Here is a 20,585-nt window from a genome sequence, read left to right as displayed (position 1 = left end):
TTCAGCTAATCTCTTTTAGCTCTAGTGGCACTTTTAGCTCTAGATTAGCATAAATCATCGGCTGCAATGATATTTTCAGGCATTGCTAAATATCATTGTGCCTGCTGCAGCCATGGTACAGCAGCAATGGTCTGCTAAGCTAATTAGATGCAGACCTAGAGGTCAGCTGAATGAATAAAAAATGATATATATATATATATATATATTTTAACATGCTTTAATCCACAACATTTTATTGCCTTCAAAAGCTCTAACTTTTGGGATATGGGGACTATTTTCAGGCACGGCATAATATCATTGCCCCTGCTGCAGATAAAAAATACAGCAGAAAACACCAAGATTTACTTTGCAACGCTACAACCAAACATTGCTCCCAATAAACACTGTGAATAACCATGTGAAGCACCCTAAAAGAATATTAAACACATTTATTAAACAACCACCTAGTAATACCTGAGCTTCCACCCAGCAACAAGCCAGCAACCTCTTAAATACAGTATTTAACTTAACACTCCACCTTTTTTTGGAAATAGACATTTTCTTTTAAGTCTCCTAGAGTTAAAGAGTTGAGTTTTACCATTTTTGAATCCATTCACCCTTAACTTATAATATATATACGTATAAATCATCAGGCGCGATGATAATATGCAGCGCTAGTTAAATAGATAGGGACTATTTTCAGGCACCCTATAATCATTGTGCCGGCTGCAGCCATTGTACAGCAGCAAAGGAAATAGTAGTACAACTAAGCTAAGCTAAAAGTGCTCTTGCCAGACCTGGACTTTAGCTAAATAGATTTAAACATGGTAAAACTCAACAATACAATAAGCCAGTTTTTTTTTTTTTTTTTTTAATATGCTTTAACCCACAACTTGGTAATGTCATTTACATAAAGTTGAAGGATTCTCAACTTTGTCATGTTGTTTAACCTTCCCACCTGGTTGCCAACAGTCGCTGTTGATTTTGTAGACAGTGGTTGCCGGAAGTTGCTCACTCTCAGTTGAAATGTACGGTCGCTTGTCGATTTGCAGCTGCAAGTTGCTCGTACTGTGAAAGAGGCTTAAGAAGTGAGCCCAGCGAGATGTCAAAGTAGCTTGACAGTCGCTCACCGACAGCCTGACGCTGCCCAACGGCTGACTGCCATCTTAAAAATAAACATGGTTTATTTCACAAGCCTAGAGTTGCGCATTGCAAAGCCTGAGCAAACTTCTGCTCATTTTCATTGAGGAGCAGACTTCTCACAGCTGTCATTTTAATTATACTTTTAATTTGATATCGAAATGAAAACCTGTGCCACATATGTAAATATGCAACTTTTAGCAGTGGGGCTCGCATTGAGATGTTTCCTACTCAAGCTGCTCAAGTATTTCAAACTTCTCTTTACCCCTTAACAGATAACGGAAAAGAGGATAGATAAAAACCTCTAAGAACACAGCCTCCCAAAACACTTTTCCATGCATCCACAACAAGTTTTGCACAGTCAAATGAGGATAATGCAATCAGGATTAGAATCGGAGCTCCAGGGTTCTGATGCTGTGCCCATTGCCCCAAAGGCTTCAGTAAAAATACATTCCCTCCTCAGACTGGTTTACTGTGGGAGCCTGGGCTTAATGTGATCCCTGTGAAACCCTTACAGAGCTCACATGTGTGCCTCCCTATCGCTTAGCATTAACCATCGTTAACCGCCATTAACCACCCTCAGCGCTGCAACCTCAGTGTTGCCAAGGCTGCATCTAATTTGCTCAGTGAGGTGTTAATTTGGCATGATCCGTGCTATTTCCATGTCATTACAAGTTTCAGAGAGAATGTATCTCTACGTAAGCAGAAGGCCAATTAATTGTCTGATTGTGCTGTGGCCTAGGGAACGTTTAGCAGCTGGTAACGGGAGCTTAATAGATGCATCAGGGCCTTTGCCTGTGGAGAAATATGAAGCTAAGAAAAAGTCCAAATTGTTCTTCCACTCTGTAATCTCAGGGGTGCGCAGGTGCAGGCCAACAAGGTGGCAGCTGGGGTGAAGAAGTACGACCTGAGCAAGTGGAAGTACGCTGAGCTGCGAGACGCCATCAACACCTCCTGTGGTAAGAGCAATCAGTCTTCTCAATCTGATCCCAGAACTTCCTGCTGACCTCAAGCCGCTCTTGGCAAAAAAAAAAAAAAAAAAGCATGTCATTTTGGAGATGGGGGGCTAACATGCGTTATGTGGAAGATGGGGGAAATACAGTTTTTTTTTTAGAGGGACTGGTTTTAAAGCCTACTCTCAGTCCATTATTATTTTAAAAGTGAATTAATGATGTATTCTTCCTTTTTATTTGCAAGTCTCTTTGTTTATTTGTCTTATTTTCTGCTAATTGAGACTTCACTCACTTTTTTTTGCTTCGCCGACTTTCTGGGCTGTCATGTTGGTTTCATTTTTAGGTGTTTAGACTCAAAGGAATAGTTCATGCTAAATTAAGTCATAATTTAGTTGCTTTTGTGTTGTTTCAAATGTGGTTTTCCTTCTGAAGTATACAAAATCTGATGCTCAGGCTGTTTTTTGTGAAGTATATGAAAGTTCACATTCAATTCATTGTTCACTTTAAAAGTCCCATGAAGTTAAAAAAAAAAGATTTGTAGATGTTAGTATCAGTAATGTTAACCTAAACAGTGACAAAATTTGTCTTTGAAAGATATAAAACTAAAATTAACAAGTAAAGCTTGTAGTTTGTCACTTCTAAATGGATCAACGGTTTTATTCATTTCCCCTCATATTTCAGTTTCTCATCAAATCTTGACCAATCAAATGCTGTCTAGTATCTGCCCTGCCCTTCACTGCATCAAATGTGAAGTTGCTTCACATTTGATGCAGTTGAGCTCAACTACTCTCAACGGCAGAGCTGTGATTAAAAAAAGCAAAATGCTATTAGCTTAAGGGTGTACTCACACTAGGTACAGTTGCCATAAACCATGCTGAAGCACGATTGTCCCCCTCCCCTCTCCCCCTATGGCCTGCACTCACACTATATTTGTCCTTTCAAGCTGGAGCACACTTACGTCGTTGATTTACATTTACATTTAGTCATTTAGCTGACGCTTTTTTTCCAAAGCAACTTACAAATGAATTGATGATGCAACGGTTCAGGTTACCAGACAAGAAGCGCTGTCGCTCAGCACAGTGGACATTGCTTTAATTATCTCATTTTGTATTATTTTTTGTCGTTTTGGATGCAGTGACAATATTTTGCCGAACAGATCCACAACTTTTGACACTCATAAATTATCATTACACATTAGCAAGCTAGCGAGAGGTTTCTTTAATAAACTATATCAGTTTACTTTCATTGAAAAGAATGAATGATTAATAAATCTATGTGAAACAAGTCCCTTAAAAGTGATGACGTGTCTTCAGTTCTGGGAAACTTTCTGGTACAAGTGTACCACTCCAAAGCCCAACCGAACTGCGCTTTGGCACACCTCTTCCAACTGGGCCAACTAAATCGATTCGAATAGCCTGGTGTAAATACACCCCTATTTTTATGGTTACTTTCTTCAATTGGTGAAGTTTGTTCCTCACCACTTTCAACACTGGCTTGCTTGGTTTGGAACTTGTAGAGCTGCGCATAGATCAATTTGCGCTTCAGCGTTTGGACTTTCAGCAGTGACAATTAAACCACAACTCTTTAAAACTTCAATTTTGAACTCTTTTAAACTAAAATTAAACACTAAAAACTGGTTTGACACAGTTTCAATCTTCTAGAACTTCTATGTTAAGCTGCTTTGACACAATCTACTTTGTAAAAGCTGGAAAGAAAGATAAACTGAATTGAAAGATTAATATTTTTTCTATACTTTGTCCCATCCTCTCTTCATGTTTCATTTGGGATTGCATTAAACATCAAATAAAAATGCACATTTTAAAGCACTTCACAGGACCTTTAAACATTATTGATACATCATTGATATTTGTTTTACTTAATTTGAAGCAATTTGAAGTTTACTTTGCAATATTTTGTTTCAGTTTGATTTACTCAAAGTACCAGTGAATTAAGCCATTTGAAGTGAAGGCTTTACATTTAAGTTATCCACAAAGCAGACTGGATGTTACAATTTACAATACATGATAACTTACTGACTCAGAAAGAATAAATCAATGAATGAATGTCTCATTTTGTGTAGAAAATTAGTTCCTGTTTAATAAAACCGCAAGTTACATGACCTAAAAACCAAAGCAATGATAAAGTACTGTAAATACAACCTCAGAATGAACAAGTGCATTGAATAGGTTGAAAAAGAGTCATTGTGAACAGTGACATGATGGCTTAGTGGTTTGCACTGTCGCCTCACAGCAAGAAGGTCTCTGGTTCGAGTCTCGGCTGGACCAGTTGGCATTTCTGTGTGTAGTTTGCATGTTTTTGTTTGCCTGGGTTTCTTCCAGGTGTTCCAGTTTCCTCCACAGTCCAAAAATATGCGCTATAGGTGAATTGATAAACTAAATTGGCCATAGTGTATTGGTATGTGTGTGTGAATGAGTGTGTATGGGCGTTTCCCAGTACTGGGTTGCGACTGGGAGGGTATTCGTTGCATAAAACATATGCTGGAATAGTTGGCAGTTCATTTCGCTGTGGCGACCTCTGAAACAGAGACTAAGATGAAGGTTAATGAATAAATGAATGATTCACTGTAAACAAACAATTAGAAGAAAACGATAGACAAAAGATAAAAACCTATAAAAAAAGACAAAAAGAAAGTAGATAAACTTTGAAAGAGTTTTACCTTGTTCATGTTCAGCATGAAGCTGAGCACATAAAATGAATCGTAATATGAAACTGGGCTCATTGTGTTTGACAATGCTGTACTGACTATGTGAACTCTCACTCTTATAGATATAGAATTGTTGGCAGCTTGCCGAGAAGAATTTCACCGTCGTCTGAAGGTCTACCATGCCTGGAAATCAAAGAACAAGAAGCGAAATACAGACACAGAGATGAGGGCTCCAAAATCGGTCACCGACTACGGTAAGCTATGACCTGTTTCCCCAAGAGAACAACACAACAACAGAATACAAACTGCTCCATGTGTAGCTGATGGTTTCATTTGTAATGGTAAAAGGTGATTCAGCATAATATCTATTCTGGAAAGCTACTCCTCTGAGTGTGGTTCCTCAAGGTTGAACACGCACTTCTTTGTTTGTTGTTTTTCTCGAGAGCCTTGCGGCACGTTTCGTGATTAGCATTGGGATTGTGATGCACATAATGCAGAGCGCTATAAGCACATCTAAAGGCACTTGCTGCCGTTTCAAGGAAATCAAACCTCTCGCTTATTTGCCTGCTTGAAAGGCACGTCACCCTGTTTGCTTGTTAGAAGACTAGCGCTTTTTTAAAGTGTTTGCTCGTGCAGAACAAACAGGAGATTTGGAGTTGCGTGACCTGCAGGTTTTCTTCAAACTCTCGCACTCCCTTGTTGTGGATTCCTCAGATGTGCCTTACCTTCAAACAGTGGAGTGTTTGTATCAGGTGCGCGAGGCTTACGCCGTCTCACTCCAAGAGATGAAATCAAGCTTCTGGCTTTTGCAAAGTCAATATTGAAGTGCAGAGAACTTCTGCGAGAACTTTCTTGACATTATGCCATTCTCCGATTCTGTTTGATCTTCACGGATGAGGGATTTAAAACGCACACTTCCATTTATGATGTCATTTAAGGCTGGTTTGAAATGTATTTGGAGCAGAAAGTATAAAAAAGTGCTTTGTTATAAAGACTTACATTTGAACGACCCCTACTTTGCTTTGTAATCCATACTGTTACTATTTGTGATATGGGTGTGAATCATACTGTGCATTGAGGAAAGTTGTGTAAGAGCCTCATCTTAAATTGTAGGGAAACCTGACAACAAACAACTCTAACGCCCTATTCACACGGGGCGTCAGCGTCAACGCTTCCCATTCACTTTGAATGGGTGACGTCAGGCGTTGCCGAACTGCATTGTGGATCCGTCGGCGCCGCTTCAGAAGCGTTCCTCGCTGCAGAAGTTGGGACCAGCTCAACTTTTCAAGCGCCGACGGAAGCGTCAGCCAATCAGATCGCTGTATGCAAATACACCAGCTCAGACAGTGGCCTATTGCTGACTGAATTTCATTGGCTGACGCTTCTATGACGATCGTTTCAGCTCCAACTTCAGACACGCCCTCTGTCAAGCGTTGACGCTGAAGCCCCGTGTGAATAGGGCGTAATGTTGAAATTTGAAGCTCAGGGATTTTACATGTAGCATGGTCTTCAAAGAAGAGCTTGCAATGTAAAGTAGTCTACTAGTAGATATGGAAGGAGTAATGAATTAAATTGGGCTATGTTTAAAGAGTGCAATTCTAATTTATTACTTAGATCTGATTTTGTTATCAACTGTTTAAGTTGTTTTATTTAGTTAGTTAGTTAGTTATTTTGTTAGTTTATGTATATAGCACAATTTTCTTAACACAACATTGCCCAAAGTGCTGAACACAGTAAACAATAATTAAAAAAAGTCTTACATTACATTCATAAAAGCCCTCAACATTAAAAAGGCTCAAATGCTAAAGAACAAAGATGCAGTTTGAAATGCTTTAATTTCTGCAGGATCTAAAAAAGTATTAAGATAAATTTAAGGCCCTTAAAAAGTATCAAATAGTCTTAAATGCTATTTTGCAAGGTATTGTATGCATTATTATTTTTGTTTATGCTATGAATGTTAATATGCTAAAGTTTATCTGAATTAAATCTGCGAATTTCAGGATGCTGTATAGTTTATGAATCAATGAAATCCTGCTAGATTTGACATCCTGCTGCTTTGTTTACTGCAGTAATCAATGCATCACCATTGTTTCTACAGTTCTATAGGCACCAACCTGCTGAATTTGCTGGATTCAATACATTTTTATTCAGTATATGAATGATGTTTTAGTTTTGGATTAGCTTCTTACATTAATATTTAGTAAATTTACTGTATGTTAAAATCTCGCCAATGTTTACAGTTGAAACTTAAACTGGTTATAAGGTTTTAAAATGTGTGGAAAGAGTCTTAAAAAAGCTCCATAAAGGTATTGACTTTCACTCTCTGATTCCTGTACATACTCTGTTTTTAAAAACAGATAATGTTGGAGTGTGTCTAATATGGGGTGGAACCTTGTTCTAGAGTTTTGGGTCGATAACAGCAAAGCCTGATCCACACTTCACTTATACAGGGACCTTGTTACAGAAAGAATAAACTGATCAGAAGACCTTAGTGACCTACCAGGATTGTATACATGTAGGGGATCTGATAAATAAGGTGGTGCAAGATCATTTAAGGATTTAAAAACCACCAAAAAAATAACAATTAAATATCAATCTGTGAACTAACAGGCAGCCAGCCCAAAGAGGAAAGAACTGGGGATATGTGCTCATACTTGCTCTGAAAGTCCATGTCAGAAGTCTCGCAGCTGGACTAATCGCATTCTATTCAGGGAATTTTGACTAATACCCACATACAAAGAGTTGCAATAGTCAAGTCTTTTCCCTGAATAAAAGCATAGATCACCTTCTCAAGGTTTTTAAAAGAAATTACTTCACTTTTGCCATAAGTCATAAATGGAAGAAAAATTGATTTAACAACTGAATTTACTTGTTTGTTAATTTTCAGATCACTATCGAACTGAAACCCTAGGTTTCTAACAACCGGTTTTTGATAAGTTGATAGCTCAAACTTATCAAATTCCGGAGGCGCAGGATCACCAAACCAGAACAGCTCAATTTTCTCCTCATCGAAATTAAAGAGAATTGACGACAACCAAGTAACCCTGGCTAGACATCTAATTAACCTCGATTGGACATCTCATAAGGGGGTCAAGCCCATTTTTATCATTATTTTTATGAGGGACATAAATCTGAGTGTCATCTGCTTAAAAATAATAAGCCACCTTATATTTACAAAAAAAAAAAAGATCCTATAGGTAAAATATATTAAGAAAAGAAAATAGCTCCAAGATTAGACCCTTGCGGAATTCCACATGTCAGGGGTCTGGAGGATGAAAAGGTCTGACCAACATTAACACAAAAGCTTCTGTTTGACAAATAAGATCTAAAACATTTAAGAGCACAGCTCTGAATGCCCACCAATTTCTTAAGACGGGAAATAAAGATCTCATGGTCTAGCGTCAAAAGCTGAAATAAGGTCAAGAAGCATAAGAATCCCAGAGTGCCCCGAGTCCCTAAAACAAAATGTCATTCATCACGCGTAGAAGTGCAAACTCAGTGCTATGATATGCCGTAAAACAGGCCCGGAAGGGCTAATCGGGAGGACTGGGAGAATTCCCGGTGGGCCGGTCCGTTTTTTGGCCGCGAGGGCCGGTGTCCCTAGCTCCAGAATCTGTTGGTCTCAGCAGTCACACTTTTTAAATTAATTAATTTATTTACTTGACCACAGTCTTCTTATTCATTATTTTACCGCAGCTCTGCTCTTTTGATCTATTTTCTCGCAGCCTCGTGAGCAAGATGCAACCTGCAGGTTAATGATGATATAACTCAGATGAGCTTAATGGTAGTCTAGTGGTTAGCACGGTAGGTTACAACGCCACCGACCCGGGTTTGATCCTCGTTTAAGTAACTTATTTTTTCATATTTATTGTTAAGACATATAATACTGTTAGGGTTGTTGAACATTTGAAGTTCTAAAGCAGCTGTTTTCTCAAAAAAAGACATGATAGTGTAATTAGAAACTAAATTGGAAATGACCTTATTTTAATATATTCAGTCGTGAACTGGGGTGGGCCGGTCTGAGGCTTGAAACTCCAGGGCTGAAAAGGAGTCCCACTCCGGTCCTGCCTTAAAACCTGATTGGAAAACCTAATGAACACTGTTAAGCTCCAGAAATCTCTGTAGTTGTGTAGTTGTGTTGTTTTAAATGTGGGCAATAATAGGTTCTGGTCATTGATCACGGTCCTATAATGGCCTGTATGCACAAAAGAACAAGCACAGCCTACTAGAGGTAAACAGGGAGGGCATTAAAGTAAGCTTTTATTTTTTATGGTGAAATCAAAATCAAAATGATGTGCAGACAATATAAAAACAAAGTCAAGAATGTGAAAAAAAAAACAGAACAGAGAAACATTTATTTTATGAGCTGCAGGACTATTAAAACATTGACTATTGAAGTAGCCCAAAGTCAAGTATTATAAACTGAGGAAATCACAGTAAAAGCTGAGTGATATGTCATAATGCATAAACGTACATTAAACACTTATACTCAGCAGTCTACATGTGTTTCTTGCCTCATTACAAACATAAGCTGCAAATTTTACAATATGCATGTCAAACTAACAAATGTTACTATTAAACATACCTTATTTTTTTCTTTGGAGTTGCGCTGAATACATTTCTAATCTGTATATCCTGCATTTTATGTTCTGACACACATTTTAAAAGATGTAGGTCGCTACATCTGCTACATGTATTTTAACTGTTAAAAAAAATAACTTAATTACACTTGCTGTAAAATTTCCCCAAAAATGGTTTTGGTCAGTTGAGGCACTGGTTATAGATGATATGCTGAAATAGCTGATATGGGTTCATTTATGTAAGGAATATGTTTTTAGTAGGGCCAGACAGAATCTGAGAACCCTAACATTTTTTGCTATTACTGCTGAAAATTTTGCGGATTTATGCGGAATGATTTTAGGAGCATCATAAATAAAAACGTAATAAATTAAATAAAAAATAAAACATTTTTTAACTTTTATTTAATGTTTACAATGCAAATCCAATTAAATCCACTTATTGGTTAAACAAAGCAAGTCTCTCATATAATATATTCAGTAAAAGACAGAAAACATGCCTTTACAAACTATATTGTCAATAGCTCATATGAACATTTTAACATTACTATTATTATATCATAACAATATTAATGAAATTAATTTTAATAAACAGAATAATTGAACAAATAGAAATTTACACACATTTACACATAAGTAAATAGATATGGTGGGCCAAAAATCTGCGGATTTCTGCGTGTGCAGATACTGTGTGGGCCTAGTTTTAGCCAGTCATTTAATGCTATTAAAAATAGTGAATGTCATCACGATTGACAGTTGTGATTGACATTTAAGATTGTACATTTAAGAACATGTGTGTGTTGTACATTAAACTCACAGTTGTACACAACACACACAGTTCTTAAATGTTTGGATCCAGTGATGCATTGTGAACCAGAGACCATTTTCCACAGTATAGAAAATACAGTAAAGAACAATGTTGAAATGTGGTGTGGCTGGCTTTAGCCTATAGTATAGTACACAGTCTTTGTTTTCTGCCAAACTTCTGATGTCTTGGCTTGCAACATTATGGTCTGTATTTTGTTCTGATATGGCCTGTTTTTCACTAGGGTTTAACACTTACGGAATTTATGTGAGAACTAGGAAACAATGCTAATTGAGGCCAACTGAATGGCCAGTTACATGTACTGAACTCTTAATATTGAGTATAGTATACTCAATTGTTTTTGTGTAGCTGAAAACTCTAGTGCTCTTCCAGAAGTGCTCAGTTATGAGCACAGCTTTAACATTTTTAAAGTCAGGGTAGATTTGTATTGTATAATGTGTTTTTAATGTTTTATTTGTTATATGCTGAAACCCGATTGCCTTTGGGAAATGAGTAAAGGATAACTAATGCACTTCTTCAGCTATCGGAGCATTTAAACAATACTCAGTACCTTGCCATGCTGCTGACATTCTAAAAACTGCAGAACCTCCATTGAAAACAACAGAAAAATAAGATATTATGTGCACTTATGAAGCAGGAGAAAGAAAATGACCTAAGGGCTTCATGCAGAATTAGCAGGTAAACTGGAATGCATGTTTTGCTTTTAAAGCACAGAATGTTATTTGTGTCGTTCATTTATACAACAACAACAATTATTTACAGGTTGGATAGTCTCAGTGTTTTTCGATTTTACCTGGCAGCAAGGAAAGCACCTTCCTTCTGCCTGCTGCGACAAATTCAACAAGGTGAGGTCAGAAACGTTGTGTGTGGGAGAATTGGAAAAAAAGAAGAAACAATATAGACTGTGGCACTAGAGCGAAACAGAATCTTATGGGAGAGGGACTGAAAATCCATGTAGAGCTCTACATTGCAGGCTTTTGTGGACTGGAGCGGGACAATGGTTAAAAGTTATGTGCGGGACAAATTATATTTTTTTGCTGGAGTGAGCAGGAGTAACACAGTCTTGTGGGAGCAGGACTAACAAAAATCCATACTGTGAATTAGGAGTTGCAACAATTGTTTTCATTTTGATAATCAATTCATCTAGAAATTATTTTCTGATGTTGCTGGTAATTAAAATACACATTCTAGCTACTAAATAAAAAAGGTTATTACTTCAGATTCTGAAAATGTGATTTTCAAATTATTATTACTTCAACTGTATTGCTATTATGCAATTATAATATTTATACAATATTTTTATTGTGTTTTATTTCACTATTTAGAAGGACACTGATATAGCCTTTTGACAGAAATAAACTTTTTCTGTGTAATCTTTTTATATTAGGATTTATAATCTTATTTTGCATGCTATCTTTATCAAATTTAAAATATAAACTTATGAATCACTTGGCTTTTAAGGCATATTTTGTGCCTTTACATTAATGTACATATTTTATGGCATTACATTAATGTTTTCCAGTGTTTGTATGTGGAAAAAAAAAATTTAACACTGTATAATTTTTTTTTTCTCATGACTTCATAATGTATATCTTTTTATATTTTTAAGCATGAAACTTGAGCATGAAAGTGTCTTTTTTTTTCCAATGATCCCTATTTTTTTGTTTTGTTTGTAGCTTACTGGGGTCAAGAACTGTTGCTCTTTAAAGTGAAGTAGGTGTAAATTCCCAAAAGTGAGTGCAGGCTTACAGGTTAATTATGAAACAATGACTTTTGCCAAACATCTCCTTTATAAGCATGGGCGGACTGGCCATCTGGCAATTCTGGCAAATGCCAGAAGGGCCATACCAATTTTTAAATGTGGGCCGGTCAGTTTTTTTTTTTATGTATTGTACTTAACTTTTATCACTTGCTAGATGTGATATTATGATGATGATAATAAAAATAATAATAATAATAATAAATGTTAAGCATTTGGCCCAATCGGCAACATAATCAAAATCTGACAAGAATGTCATATTATTTCACCATCTTTAAACCAAAATAAATAGTGAATGTGCGTGTCCGTGGTTGGGGCTGTGTCGGTGTGGTAAAGTGGGCTGGTGTGGCTACAGTGCCAGGGCTGAATTTTTGTCCCAGTCCGCCCCTGTTTATAAGTGTTATGATAATCAAACTTTCATTCATTTTCCTTTGGCTTAGTCCCTTTATTCATCAGGGGTTGCCACAGCGCAAAGAACCACCAACTTATCCAGCACATGTTTTACACAGCAGTTGGCCTTCCAGCTGCAACCCAGTACTGGGAGAGAAAATCAAACAGTCATGTCAAACTCTTACTTAATATAAATCTTTTTTTTTATTATTGCGTTCACAAATAAAAACATTAGTTAGCTCCACACTCCAGAGTAGGGCTGCATGATATTGGAAAAATCTGATATTGCTATATATTTTTTTTTTCTGCAATTCAATATTGCTATATGAATCTGATTTTACAAGATAGGATGAATAGCACTATTTGACAGTTTTCTGGGCAATTCAAGACTCCGTTTACACTGTCAGATCTTGATGCCCAATTCTGATTTGTTGCCTACATCTGATTTTTTGGCTCTCCAGTTACACGTTCTTTTAATTGTGACCCATATCTGATTCATGTGTTTACACTTGCCATACAATTTACGACGTCACACATGTGTACAGGCAGGTTCTAGCATCCACGCCACACTAGCCACAATGAAAAAAAAGGTCTTGCTTTTAGCTCTGCGAAATATGCAATGTTCACCCAACTTTAAAATTATGTTGAGGAGGAGGAGGAGGGAAAGGGCCATCATCGTAGCTTGCGCCTATGGCTTTTACTGTATATGGTGTCCTCCACCATTCAGAGGAATTTGTGGGTATGAGAGATCTCAGTTCTGGTGGGAGCAAATTGTGGCGACTGACCACTTTCCTCCTCCATCTTTCCTCTGTTGTTGTTGTTTACCGCGACGGCATCTCCACACATGCTCTTCCCTCTACGTCATTAAACCGAGAACAAGTACCACATTGTCACAAGTTTAATGACATACAAAACAGAATGCCTCAATAAATCTGATTTGCCTTTTTACATGATCACATTATCCGATTCATATCTGATTTATTTCCATTTATGAAGGAGGCCTGAAACTGATCTTTGAATATCTGAATGCATGCGTTTATTTTGTGTTTCACAGTCATAGAACAGATCCAGTCTGTGTCACATATGAGCAAAAAATCAGAATTGGGTCACATTTAACTGGCGGTGTAAACGGTATTCAGGTACAGGAATTAAATAATCACAATATTTAAAAACATGCATTTCTTTTTTTGTTTTATCTTGTTTCAAGTCCAAATATTGAACCATTCTTAGGGCAAGTAAAAATATTGTTTAGTTTTCACACTGCAAAAAATGCTTTTCTTACCTAGATTTTTTGTCTTGTTTCTAGTCCAAATATCTACAAATTCTTAAATCAAGAAGCATTTTCTAGACAAGCAAAGCATATTGTTTTAAATAATACATATTGACATAATAAGACATATTGTCTTGTTTTAAGAAATAATATGCCAAAATAAAGAAAGTTTTTCCTTAAATCAAGCAAAATAATCTGCCAATGGGGTAAGCAAAATAATCTTGTTTTTTGATTTGAGACAACTTTACTTTATTTTTGGCATATTATTTCTTAAAACAAGACAATATGTCTTATTATGTCAATATGTATTATTTGCACTATCAGAAGAAATAAATGAAAATTAAGAGTTTTCTCTTAAAACAAGCAAACATATCAGCCAGTGGGGTAACTAAAATAATCTTGCTTTCACTTTGAAATGTAGATATTAAGACTAGAAAACAAGTATGAACAAGTGTGAATTTTTTTTACATGGATCACAGCGTTTAAATACAATTCTTTAAATCCTGGCCAACTATAATTCAGACTCAACATTGCATATTTTTGCGATGTGACTATTGCCGATCCGCACATTGCGATTTTGATACTGAAACAATATATTGTGCAGTCTTAGAGCAAATTTGTGGAAGAATATCAAGACCAAATTCTAATTGAAAGCTAAGCTTGATCTAATTTGTAATATTTTATAATGTCAAGCCACTTTCATATAGCCATTGTATCAATTTCTATCAATACATGTGTCTGTCCATGTGATCCAATTTGCATAACTCAAACAAACATATGATTAAAAGACTGGTTTTGGCTACTAAAGACTAAAACGCACTTTGTCTTTAGTATATATGCTAAATATATTATAGATATATGAAGAGTTTAGATGCAAAAACCTCTAAATGCCATTTGATTTTCTTTTAAAATTTTCTTTTTTTTTAACTCTTGTGTGTAGGTTTAATAATTTTACTTTTAAAGTATTTTATAAATTCTTTTCATTGCCTTTAAAGTGAAATTACTGATCATAAACATAGGAGGCTAAAAAAAACGCAAATTTTAGGAGAAAATTTCAGACAGCATTTGAAGGTTTTTTGCATCTGAGCTTTACATATTTTTATGTGTTTGTGGTTTTGTACAATTTTGGCTTCTTTTGTACTTTGAGCTTTGACATCTGTCTAACCCCAAATGGAACACATCAATTGTGATCTTTCAGACTTGTGGTCACCCCATCCACATGTTTGTTAAGTCAATGAGACCATAGGGTGTCCCAGTCTTTATTGTAGCTCTCAGAAGAGTGCACATGTAACCGCTCGCTATGTGCCCTCAAAGCAACAAATCTGCTGGGACTGAGATCGGACTAAGAGTAGACTTCTCCCCGACTGTCGAAACAGCATAATGTCAAAGAAGTGCGAACTCAGGGGAGACTACAAAGTGGTGACATTTTGAATTAGGCAATGTTTTCATCAGTGCCTTGTTATTTTCTATTGGGAATGTATCTGGGGAAGGCTAGGTTACGATGATGTTGTTATACAGCCACTGCACTGGTAAAAACATTGCAGAACTTCACCTTAGGTCAGATAAAATCAAAAGCGTATTTTACATAAGAAATATTTGTCTGTAATTTTTAATTGTCAACAGCTGTGACAAACACTGACTGTGAACACACCAAACAGACCACATCTGACTACAAGATGTATGTGCGTTTAGTGTCTCTGTGAGAGAATGTATCTTTCCACACCTGTAGGTGCCAGTAGTCTTCATTGTCATTCCAAAATGGCAACAGAAGTAGTCCTACACAATCGTAAACAAAGCAGTGTTTGCATACTATTTTCATATTTCTGGGTCGATCACCACAGATGGATTCGTTCATTCAATAAAAGTCTGATAATATGATATTCATATCATTTGTAAATATTTGAGAAATGTGATGAAAAGTGAGCCATCTATTTTGTTTCACCTTTTGACTTGCATTAATTGCTTAGTTGCATCACTCTAGTTTTTGTCTTCATGCTCTGATTCGCTCTCTGAAACATCTAGAACAAAGTTAGGTGCCCAAACTCGGTCCTGGAAGGCCAGTGTCCTGCAAAGTTTAGTTCAAAGCCCAATCAGACACACCTGGGCTAGCTTATCGAGCTCTTAGTAGACTTTCTAGAAACATCCTTGCAGGTGTGTTGGGGCAAGATGGAGCTAAAATCTGCAGGACACCGGCCCTCTAGAACTGAGTTTGGACTCCCCTGACCTAGAACAACACATTTTGTAACAACATGCTATAAATGACATCTTCATCACAATCAGATTACCCTAGAATCTCAGCAGCAGGTTTTGAACAGACAAGCAGACACAATTTTTTTATATTTTTTTTAAATTTTATATATTTGTATTCCAGCCCAGCAAAACCCTGCTCCACCTGTCCCAGCCCGGCAACAAGAGATCGCGATGAACCGACAGCAGCGTTACTTCCGCATTCCCTTCATCCGGCCCGCAGACCAGTACAAAGACCCCCAGAACAAGAAGAAAGGCTGGTGGTACGCTCACTTTGATGGACCCTGGATCGCTAGGCAGATGGAGCTTCATCCAGACAAGCAGCCGATCCTCTTGGTTGCAGGTACCAAATACTATGAAGTTAAATCAGTCATTTTCTCCAATCTATAAACAATTAATACGCCAGAAAAGAAGCTGGAATTGATAAAATAGCTGAAACTCTTAAAGGCGGTTAAATTAGGTATTGCACTCCTGGTTCAAAACACACGCAAGCACAGGTTGCTAGATTGGAGACAGAAGCGACTATCAAGCCTAAAGACTGATTTAGATTGTGTTCTAAATAAAAGCAATAACACATGATAGAGGAAATATTTACCATATTGAAAGGAGTTTTTGTCCTAACCAACACCTCGAATTGATATTTTAGAAAAAGCTTTTATTTCTCGCAGCTGAATAACAGGATAAACTGACGATGATCACCTCAGGTGCACCTCATGGACTTTGTTCAGTGTTAAATGCTAATAATGTGAGTTTAAATGCCATTTTACATGACATTTATTGTCATACTACTGAAAGCAGCAGCAGATAGTTCACCTCAGGTTTTGAAAATAAAATAAACCATTTGAAAGTGAATTTTAGAACTGTGACTCAGAGTAAGCCAACACATATCAGTGATTCATCATGTACATTTGATAAAGTTAAAGAGGTTTAATATGTTTAATTAGATTGTATCCCTTACCATATCATTGAAGTGCAGTAGGTGCACTATTCTGTGCTTCTGATGGCTGTATTTAAATTTCTGTCATCTGGTGCAAACAGCCAAATTGCTTATTACTGTGTATCTCATCATGTAGTGTGTTGTTAGAACACGGGGTTACAATGTTACCTGCTCTCCTAATGTTTACCTTCATAATATTTTTTATTATTTGCTAATTAAAAATCACCTCATGTGGAACTCTGAATCTGTGTCTCATTTAGGAGGCTGTTACTGTCCACCGGAGGTTGCATTTTGGTATCGGATGCATATTTTGAGAGCTTTCATGACTGAATGAATCAAATACGCTGTTTTCCTTCAAAGCACCCTGGGGTGCTGAATTATAATTAGCTAAACTGGCAATGGGCAGGTTAAAGTTCCAGCACATAACGCACATTTTCAAAGCGGAATGTCTGACGTCAACATTGTTTTTCAGATAAACAAAAATGTTCACTTAGCAGGTTTCTTAAATATCTACAAACATATTATGGTATTTTTATGCCTTAGTAGAATCCAAACTTACAAACAGCACCTTTAAAAGACAATTCGATGCTTAATTGCGGATGTAAAATGTGTACACAGACAGATTTTGACGCCTTCTGTAACCGTTCTCAGGTAAAGATGACATGGAGATGTGCGAGTTGAGTCTGGAGGAGACCGGCCTCACACGAAAACGTGGAGCCGAGATCCTGCCCCGGCAGTTTGAGGAGATCTGGGAGCGCTGCGGTGGAATCCAATACTTGAAGAATGCTATTGAAAGCAAGCAGGCCCGTCCCACCTACGCCACCGCCATGCTTCAGAATCTCCTCAAGTGAACATCACACATTTCTCTTATTGGTTCACTTTATCTATGCACATTTAGATTAAAAGTTGTGCTGCTAGAAAAAAGGGCAACTCTAGTGGAAGTCTAATTCACTTTTTTTGTTTGTAGTTTGTTCCTTATTTTGCTGTGACCTTAGAAACCAGTTTTCAAACTAATCTGAGCCTTCTTGCTCAGAGATGCCTTAAGATTTTCAAAAAATTCACATCTCACTTGATAGGGATGTTATTTAAATGTCACCCCTCATTTAAAGGACTTATAAAGGACATTTCGCTGTGCAGTGACAGACATTTCTAAAAATATCCTTGCTTGCCCCTTCTTTATTATTACAGTTGATGTGTCATTTGTGACATGTTAAAGAGCCCCTATTATACATTAAAAAGTCATATTTTGGTTTTGTGGGTCTCCAATTACAGGCTGATATGCATGCAAGGTCAAAAACACTTTTGTTTTCTTATAATTTGCATTTATTTTTACCTCATTTTCCCAACGGCTCCCATATGATTTGTTCAAAGATTAATTTGTTCCCAAACCCCTCCTTAGCACGATGCTAATCTGCGCTGATTAGTCTGATGACCTAGTCTGTTGCGATTAGTCGACTGCGTTCAGTGCGACACAGTGTGAAACGCCCACCACAGCTTATCTACATTGTTGAAGTAGTCAGAGTGCAGAGTATATGTGTGAGCCCAATGCAGGAGCGCATTAAAGCAATACAGTTAAACATCAGCATATCGCTCTATTCTTAACCACAAGTAAAAACAACAACACACATTCAGTATTAGTCCACACAGTGGCAAAAGCTGAACTATTTTAAAACTTGACCGCTGCATGTGTAGGAACAGCTGACGGTAGTTATAGCAATGACAAACGACAGAGGATCGCGAGCTAATGGACGCATTTTAATCCATAAACAAAGCAGCATGCTGTGCGTTTTCAACGTGGTTTTAGACGCGATATGTGAAAATTAAGAGTTAATCAGATAGAGTACATGCCGCGTAGAGCGATTACAAGTAGCCAAACACAAACAAATACATAATTTGCAAGCTAGAGAAACAAGGAGACAGCCAATTTAATCTTACACTTGTGAAACTGATCCATGAACTGTGTACTGATAAAGTTTGTCAAAATCTCATACATCAATAGTCTTTTTTGATCCTTCTTTTAACAAACGACCAACAAATTCCCGGTTGCAGGGTAGATTATTGCATTAATCACTACAACGTTCACTCATTAATGTTCACTCACCTTCAGTCCCACACTCACCAGCACTGCTAGCGTTTGAAGTGAAAGGAGCGTTCACGTTTTACCGGATCCAAAACTTTATATTTAGTTTGTCTCGACGTGGATATCAACATGCAAAAAATCCTGACGAACGACGAATCATTTAAACGACTTTTAAGTCGAATCGTTTATTTTAAATTGGATATTTTTAAACAAGGTTGATTTAAACCTCAGCTGGATGTTTTCATTCACTTAGAGCTGTGCTGCACACTGTATGGAAGGTCATTTTCAAAATCCATAATATGGGCTCTTTAAAATATGCTAAAAATGATAATATATTCCTCAAAAGAAATCGCTAAATGTTTATTTATTTAAGCATCCTGACCAGCCCTGGCATCATCAGCTCAACCAATGGTGTATTTGGAGGTGTGTCCATTTATTTTAATTGTTAAACCAATAGCAGTTTTTTCACACTATTGCTGGTGCAGCAAGACATTTTACCTTTTAAAGTAAAATTCTGCTATATTACTTAATATTACTATATAGTAACATATTACTATAACATTATTGTAAAGAAATATGTTAAAACATCAAATAGCTAGTCAAAGTATCCCTAATTGAATCAAATAACGGCATTAAAGGCTAATGAGGAACATGCACCGAAATACATTAGGTTTGAATATTTTCTCTCAGCTTTGCAAATGCGACCAGCAGAATAGTTTCTGAGAAATGCACCATCTGAAAATGCCTTTACATATATTTGATAATGACTTTTATAGATGCGTTTAAAAGCAGCTTCGGTTCATAAAAAGGAGAGTCACTGCTGCATTGCGTGGTTTCGCTCAGCGATTTTGTACTTAAATCATGGTGATACGCTAAAGGGCATATTCATTTCTGTTCAGTGAAGTGATAATGGCACCTTTGTTAATGATTTGCTGTGAATTCTGTCGGCGTGTGTGGTAGATTTCTGTCATTTGTACTTTTATTTATGTACCGAGTCAAGGAAATATTTCATTTAAAACGAGCTCGTATGCTGGAGTGTCTCGTTATTCGCTTCTTATCTCATTTGGTCATAATAACTGCCTGAAGAACAGAAGTAATAGAAATGGAGATGACATTCGAAGTGCTTTGAAACTTGGCACGGACCGAAATTGCTGCATTTGATCAATTTGCTGTCATTATCCAGACTTTGTTTATTCAAATGCTAATGCTTTTCCAACTGAAACGGCGTCATCTCAAACCAACGGTTTATTAATATTATAATTGGTAATCACTTGTTTCCTGTCTGTCAGCTTATCTTTGATGTGTCTGGGTTTAATATGATTGATTGTCTTATTTTTGACTGGCAACTGTTGCTCTGATTACTTTACTAGCCCAAAATAAACACTTTCCATATGAAACGTGTGTTATGTTTAGATGTTTGAGTGGAAAACTTTAATGAAAGAGACGCCAACGGTTCATTTGTGCATATTTAAAATTCAGTTGAAATAAGGGTCATGATACACTTCATCTGTAGCTGAAATATACTACAATAGTTTTACTTTTTTAATGTAAAAACAAAGAAATTATCCCCACATTTTGTCATTTTCCCCAAGAGTTCAAGGGTTAGTTCAACCAAAAATTGTAATAATGTTATTAAATACTCACCCTCATCCCTGAGACTTCTGGTTGTTTTCAGAACACAACTGTTTACTGCTTGTTGAAACTACTCATGTAAAATGAGCTTTAATTTTTAACATTTGTTTGGGGACAACTTAATTATTTC

General features: G+C 36.8%; 1 protein-coding gene across 3 annotated transcripts in view; it reads left to right on the top strand.

The window, feature by feature from the left end:
• myo6b (myosin VIb) overlaps positions 1 to 20,220 on the top strand; it is a 157,880-nt gene extending 137,660 nt beyond the window's left edge. For 2 of the 3 annotated variants that reach the window (XM_009293188.4, XM_021467148.2), the window contains 4 exons: positions 1,975 to 2,078; positions 4,860 to 4,991; positions 15,931 to 16,149; positions 17,395 to 20,220. In XM_009293188.4, coding sequence (XP_009291463.1) covers positions 1,975 to 2,078; positions 4,860 to 4,991; positions 15,931 to 16,149; positions 17,395 to 17,594 — 655 coding nt within the window. In that variant the 3' untranslated portion in view covers positions 17,595 to 20,220. 3 annotated transcript variants of the gene reach the window in all.
• The last annotated feature ends 365 nt before the right edge of the window (positions 20,221 to 20,585 follow it).

Source organism: Danio rerio, chromosome 17 (genome assembly GCF_049306965.1).
Source record: "Danio rerio strain Tuebingen ecotype United States chromosome 17, GRCz12tu, whole genome shotgun sequence".
NCBI classification, from domain to species: domain Eukaryota; kingdom Metazoa; phylum Chordata; class Actinopteri; order Cypriniformes; family Danionidae; genus Danio; species Danio rerio.
Note: the sequence above shows the minus strand (reverse complement) of the source record. Positions and strands in the feature narration are given on the sequence as shown.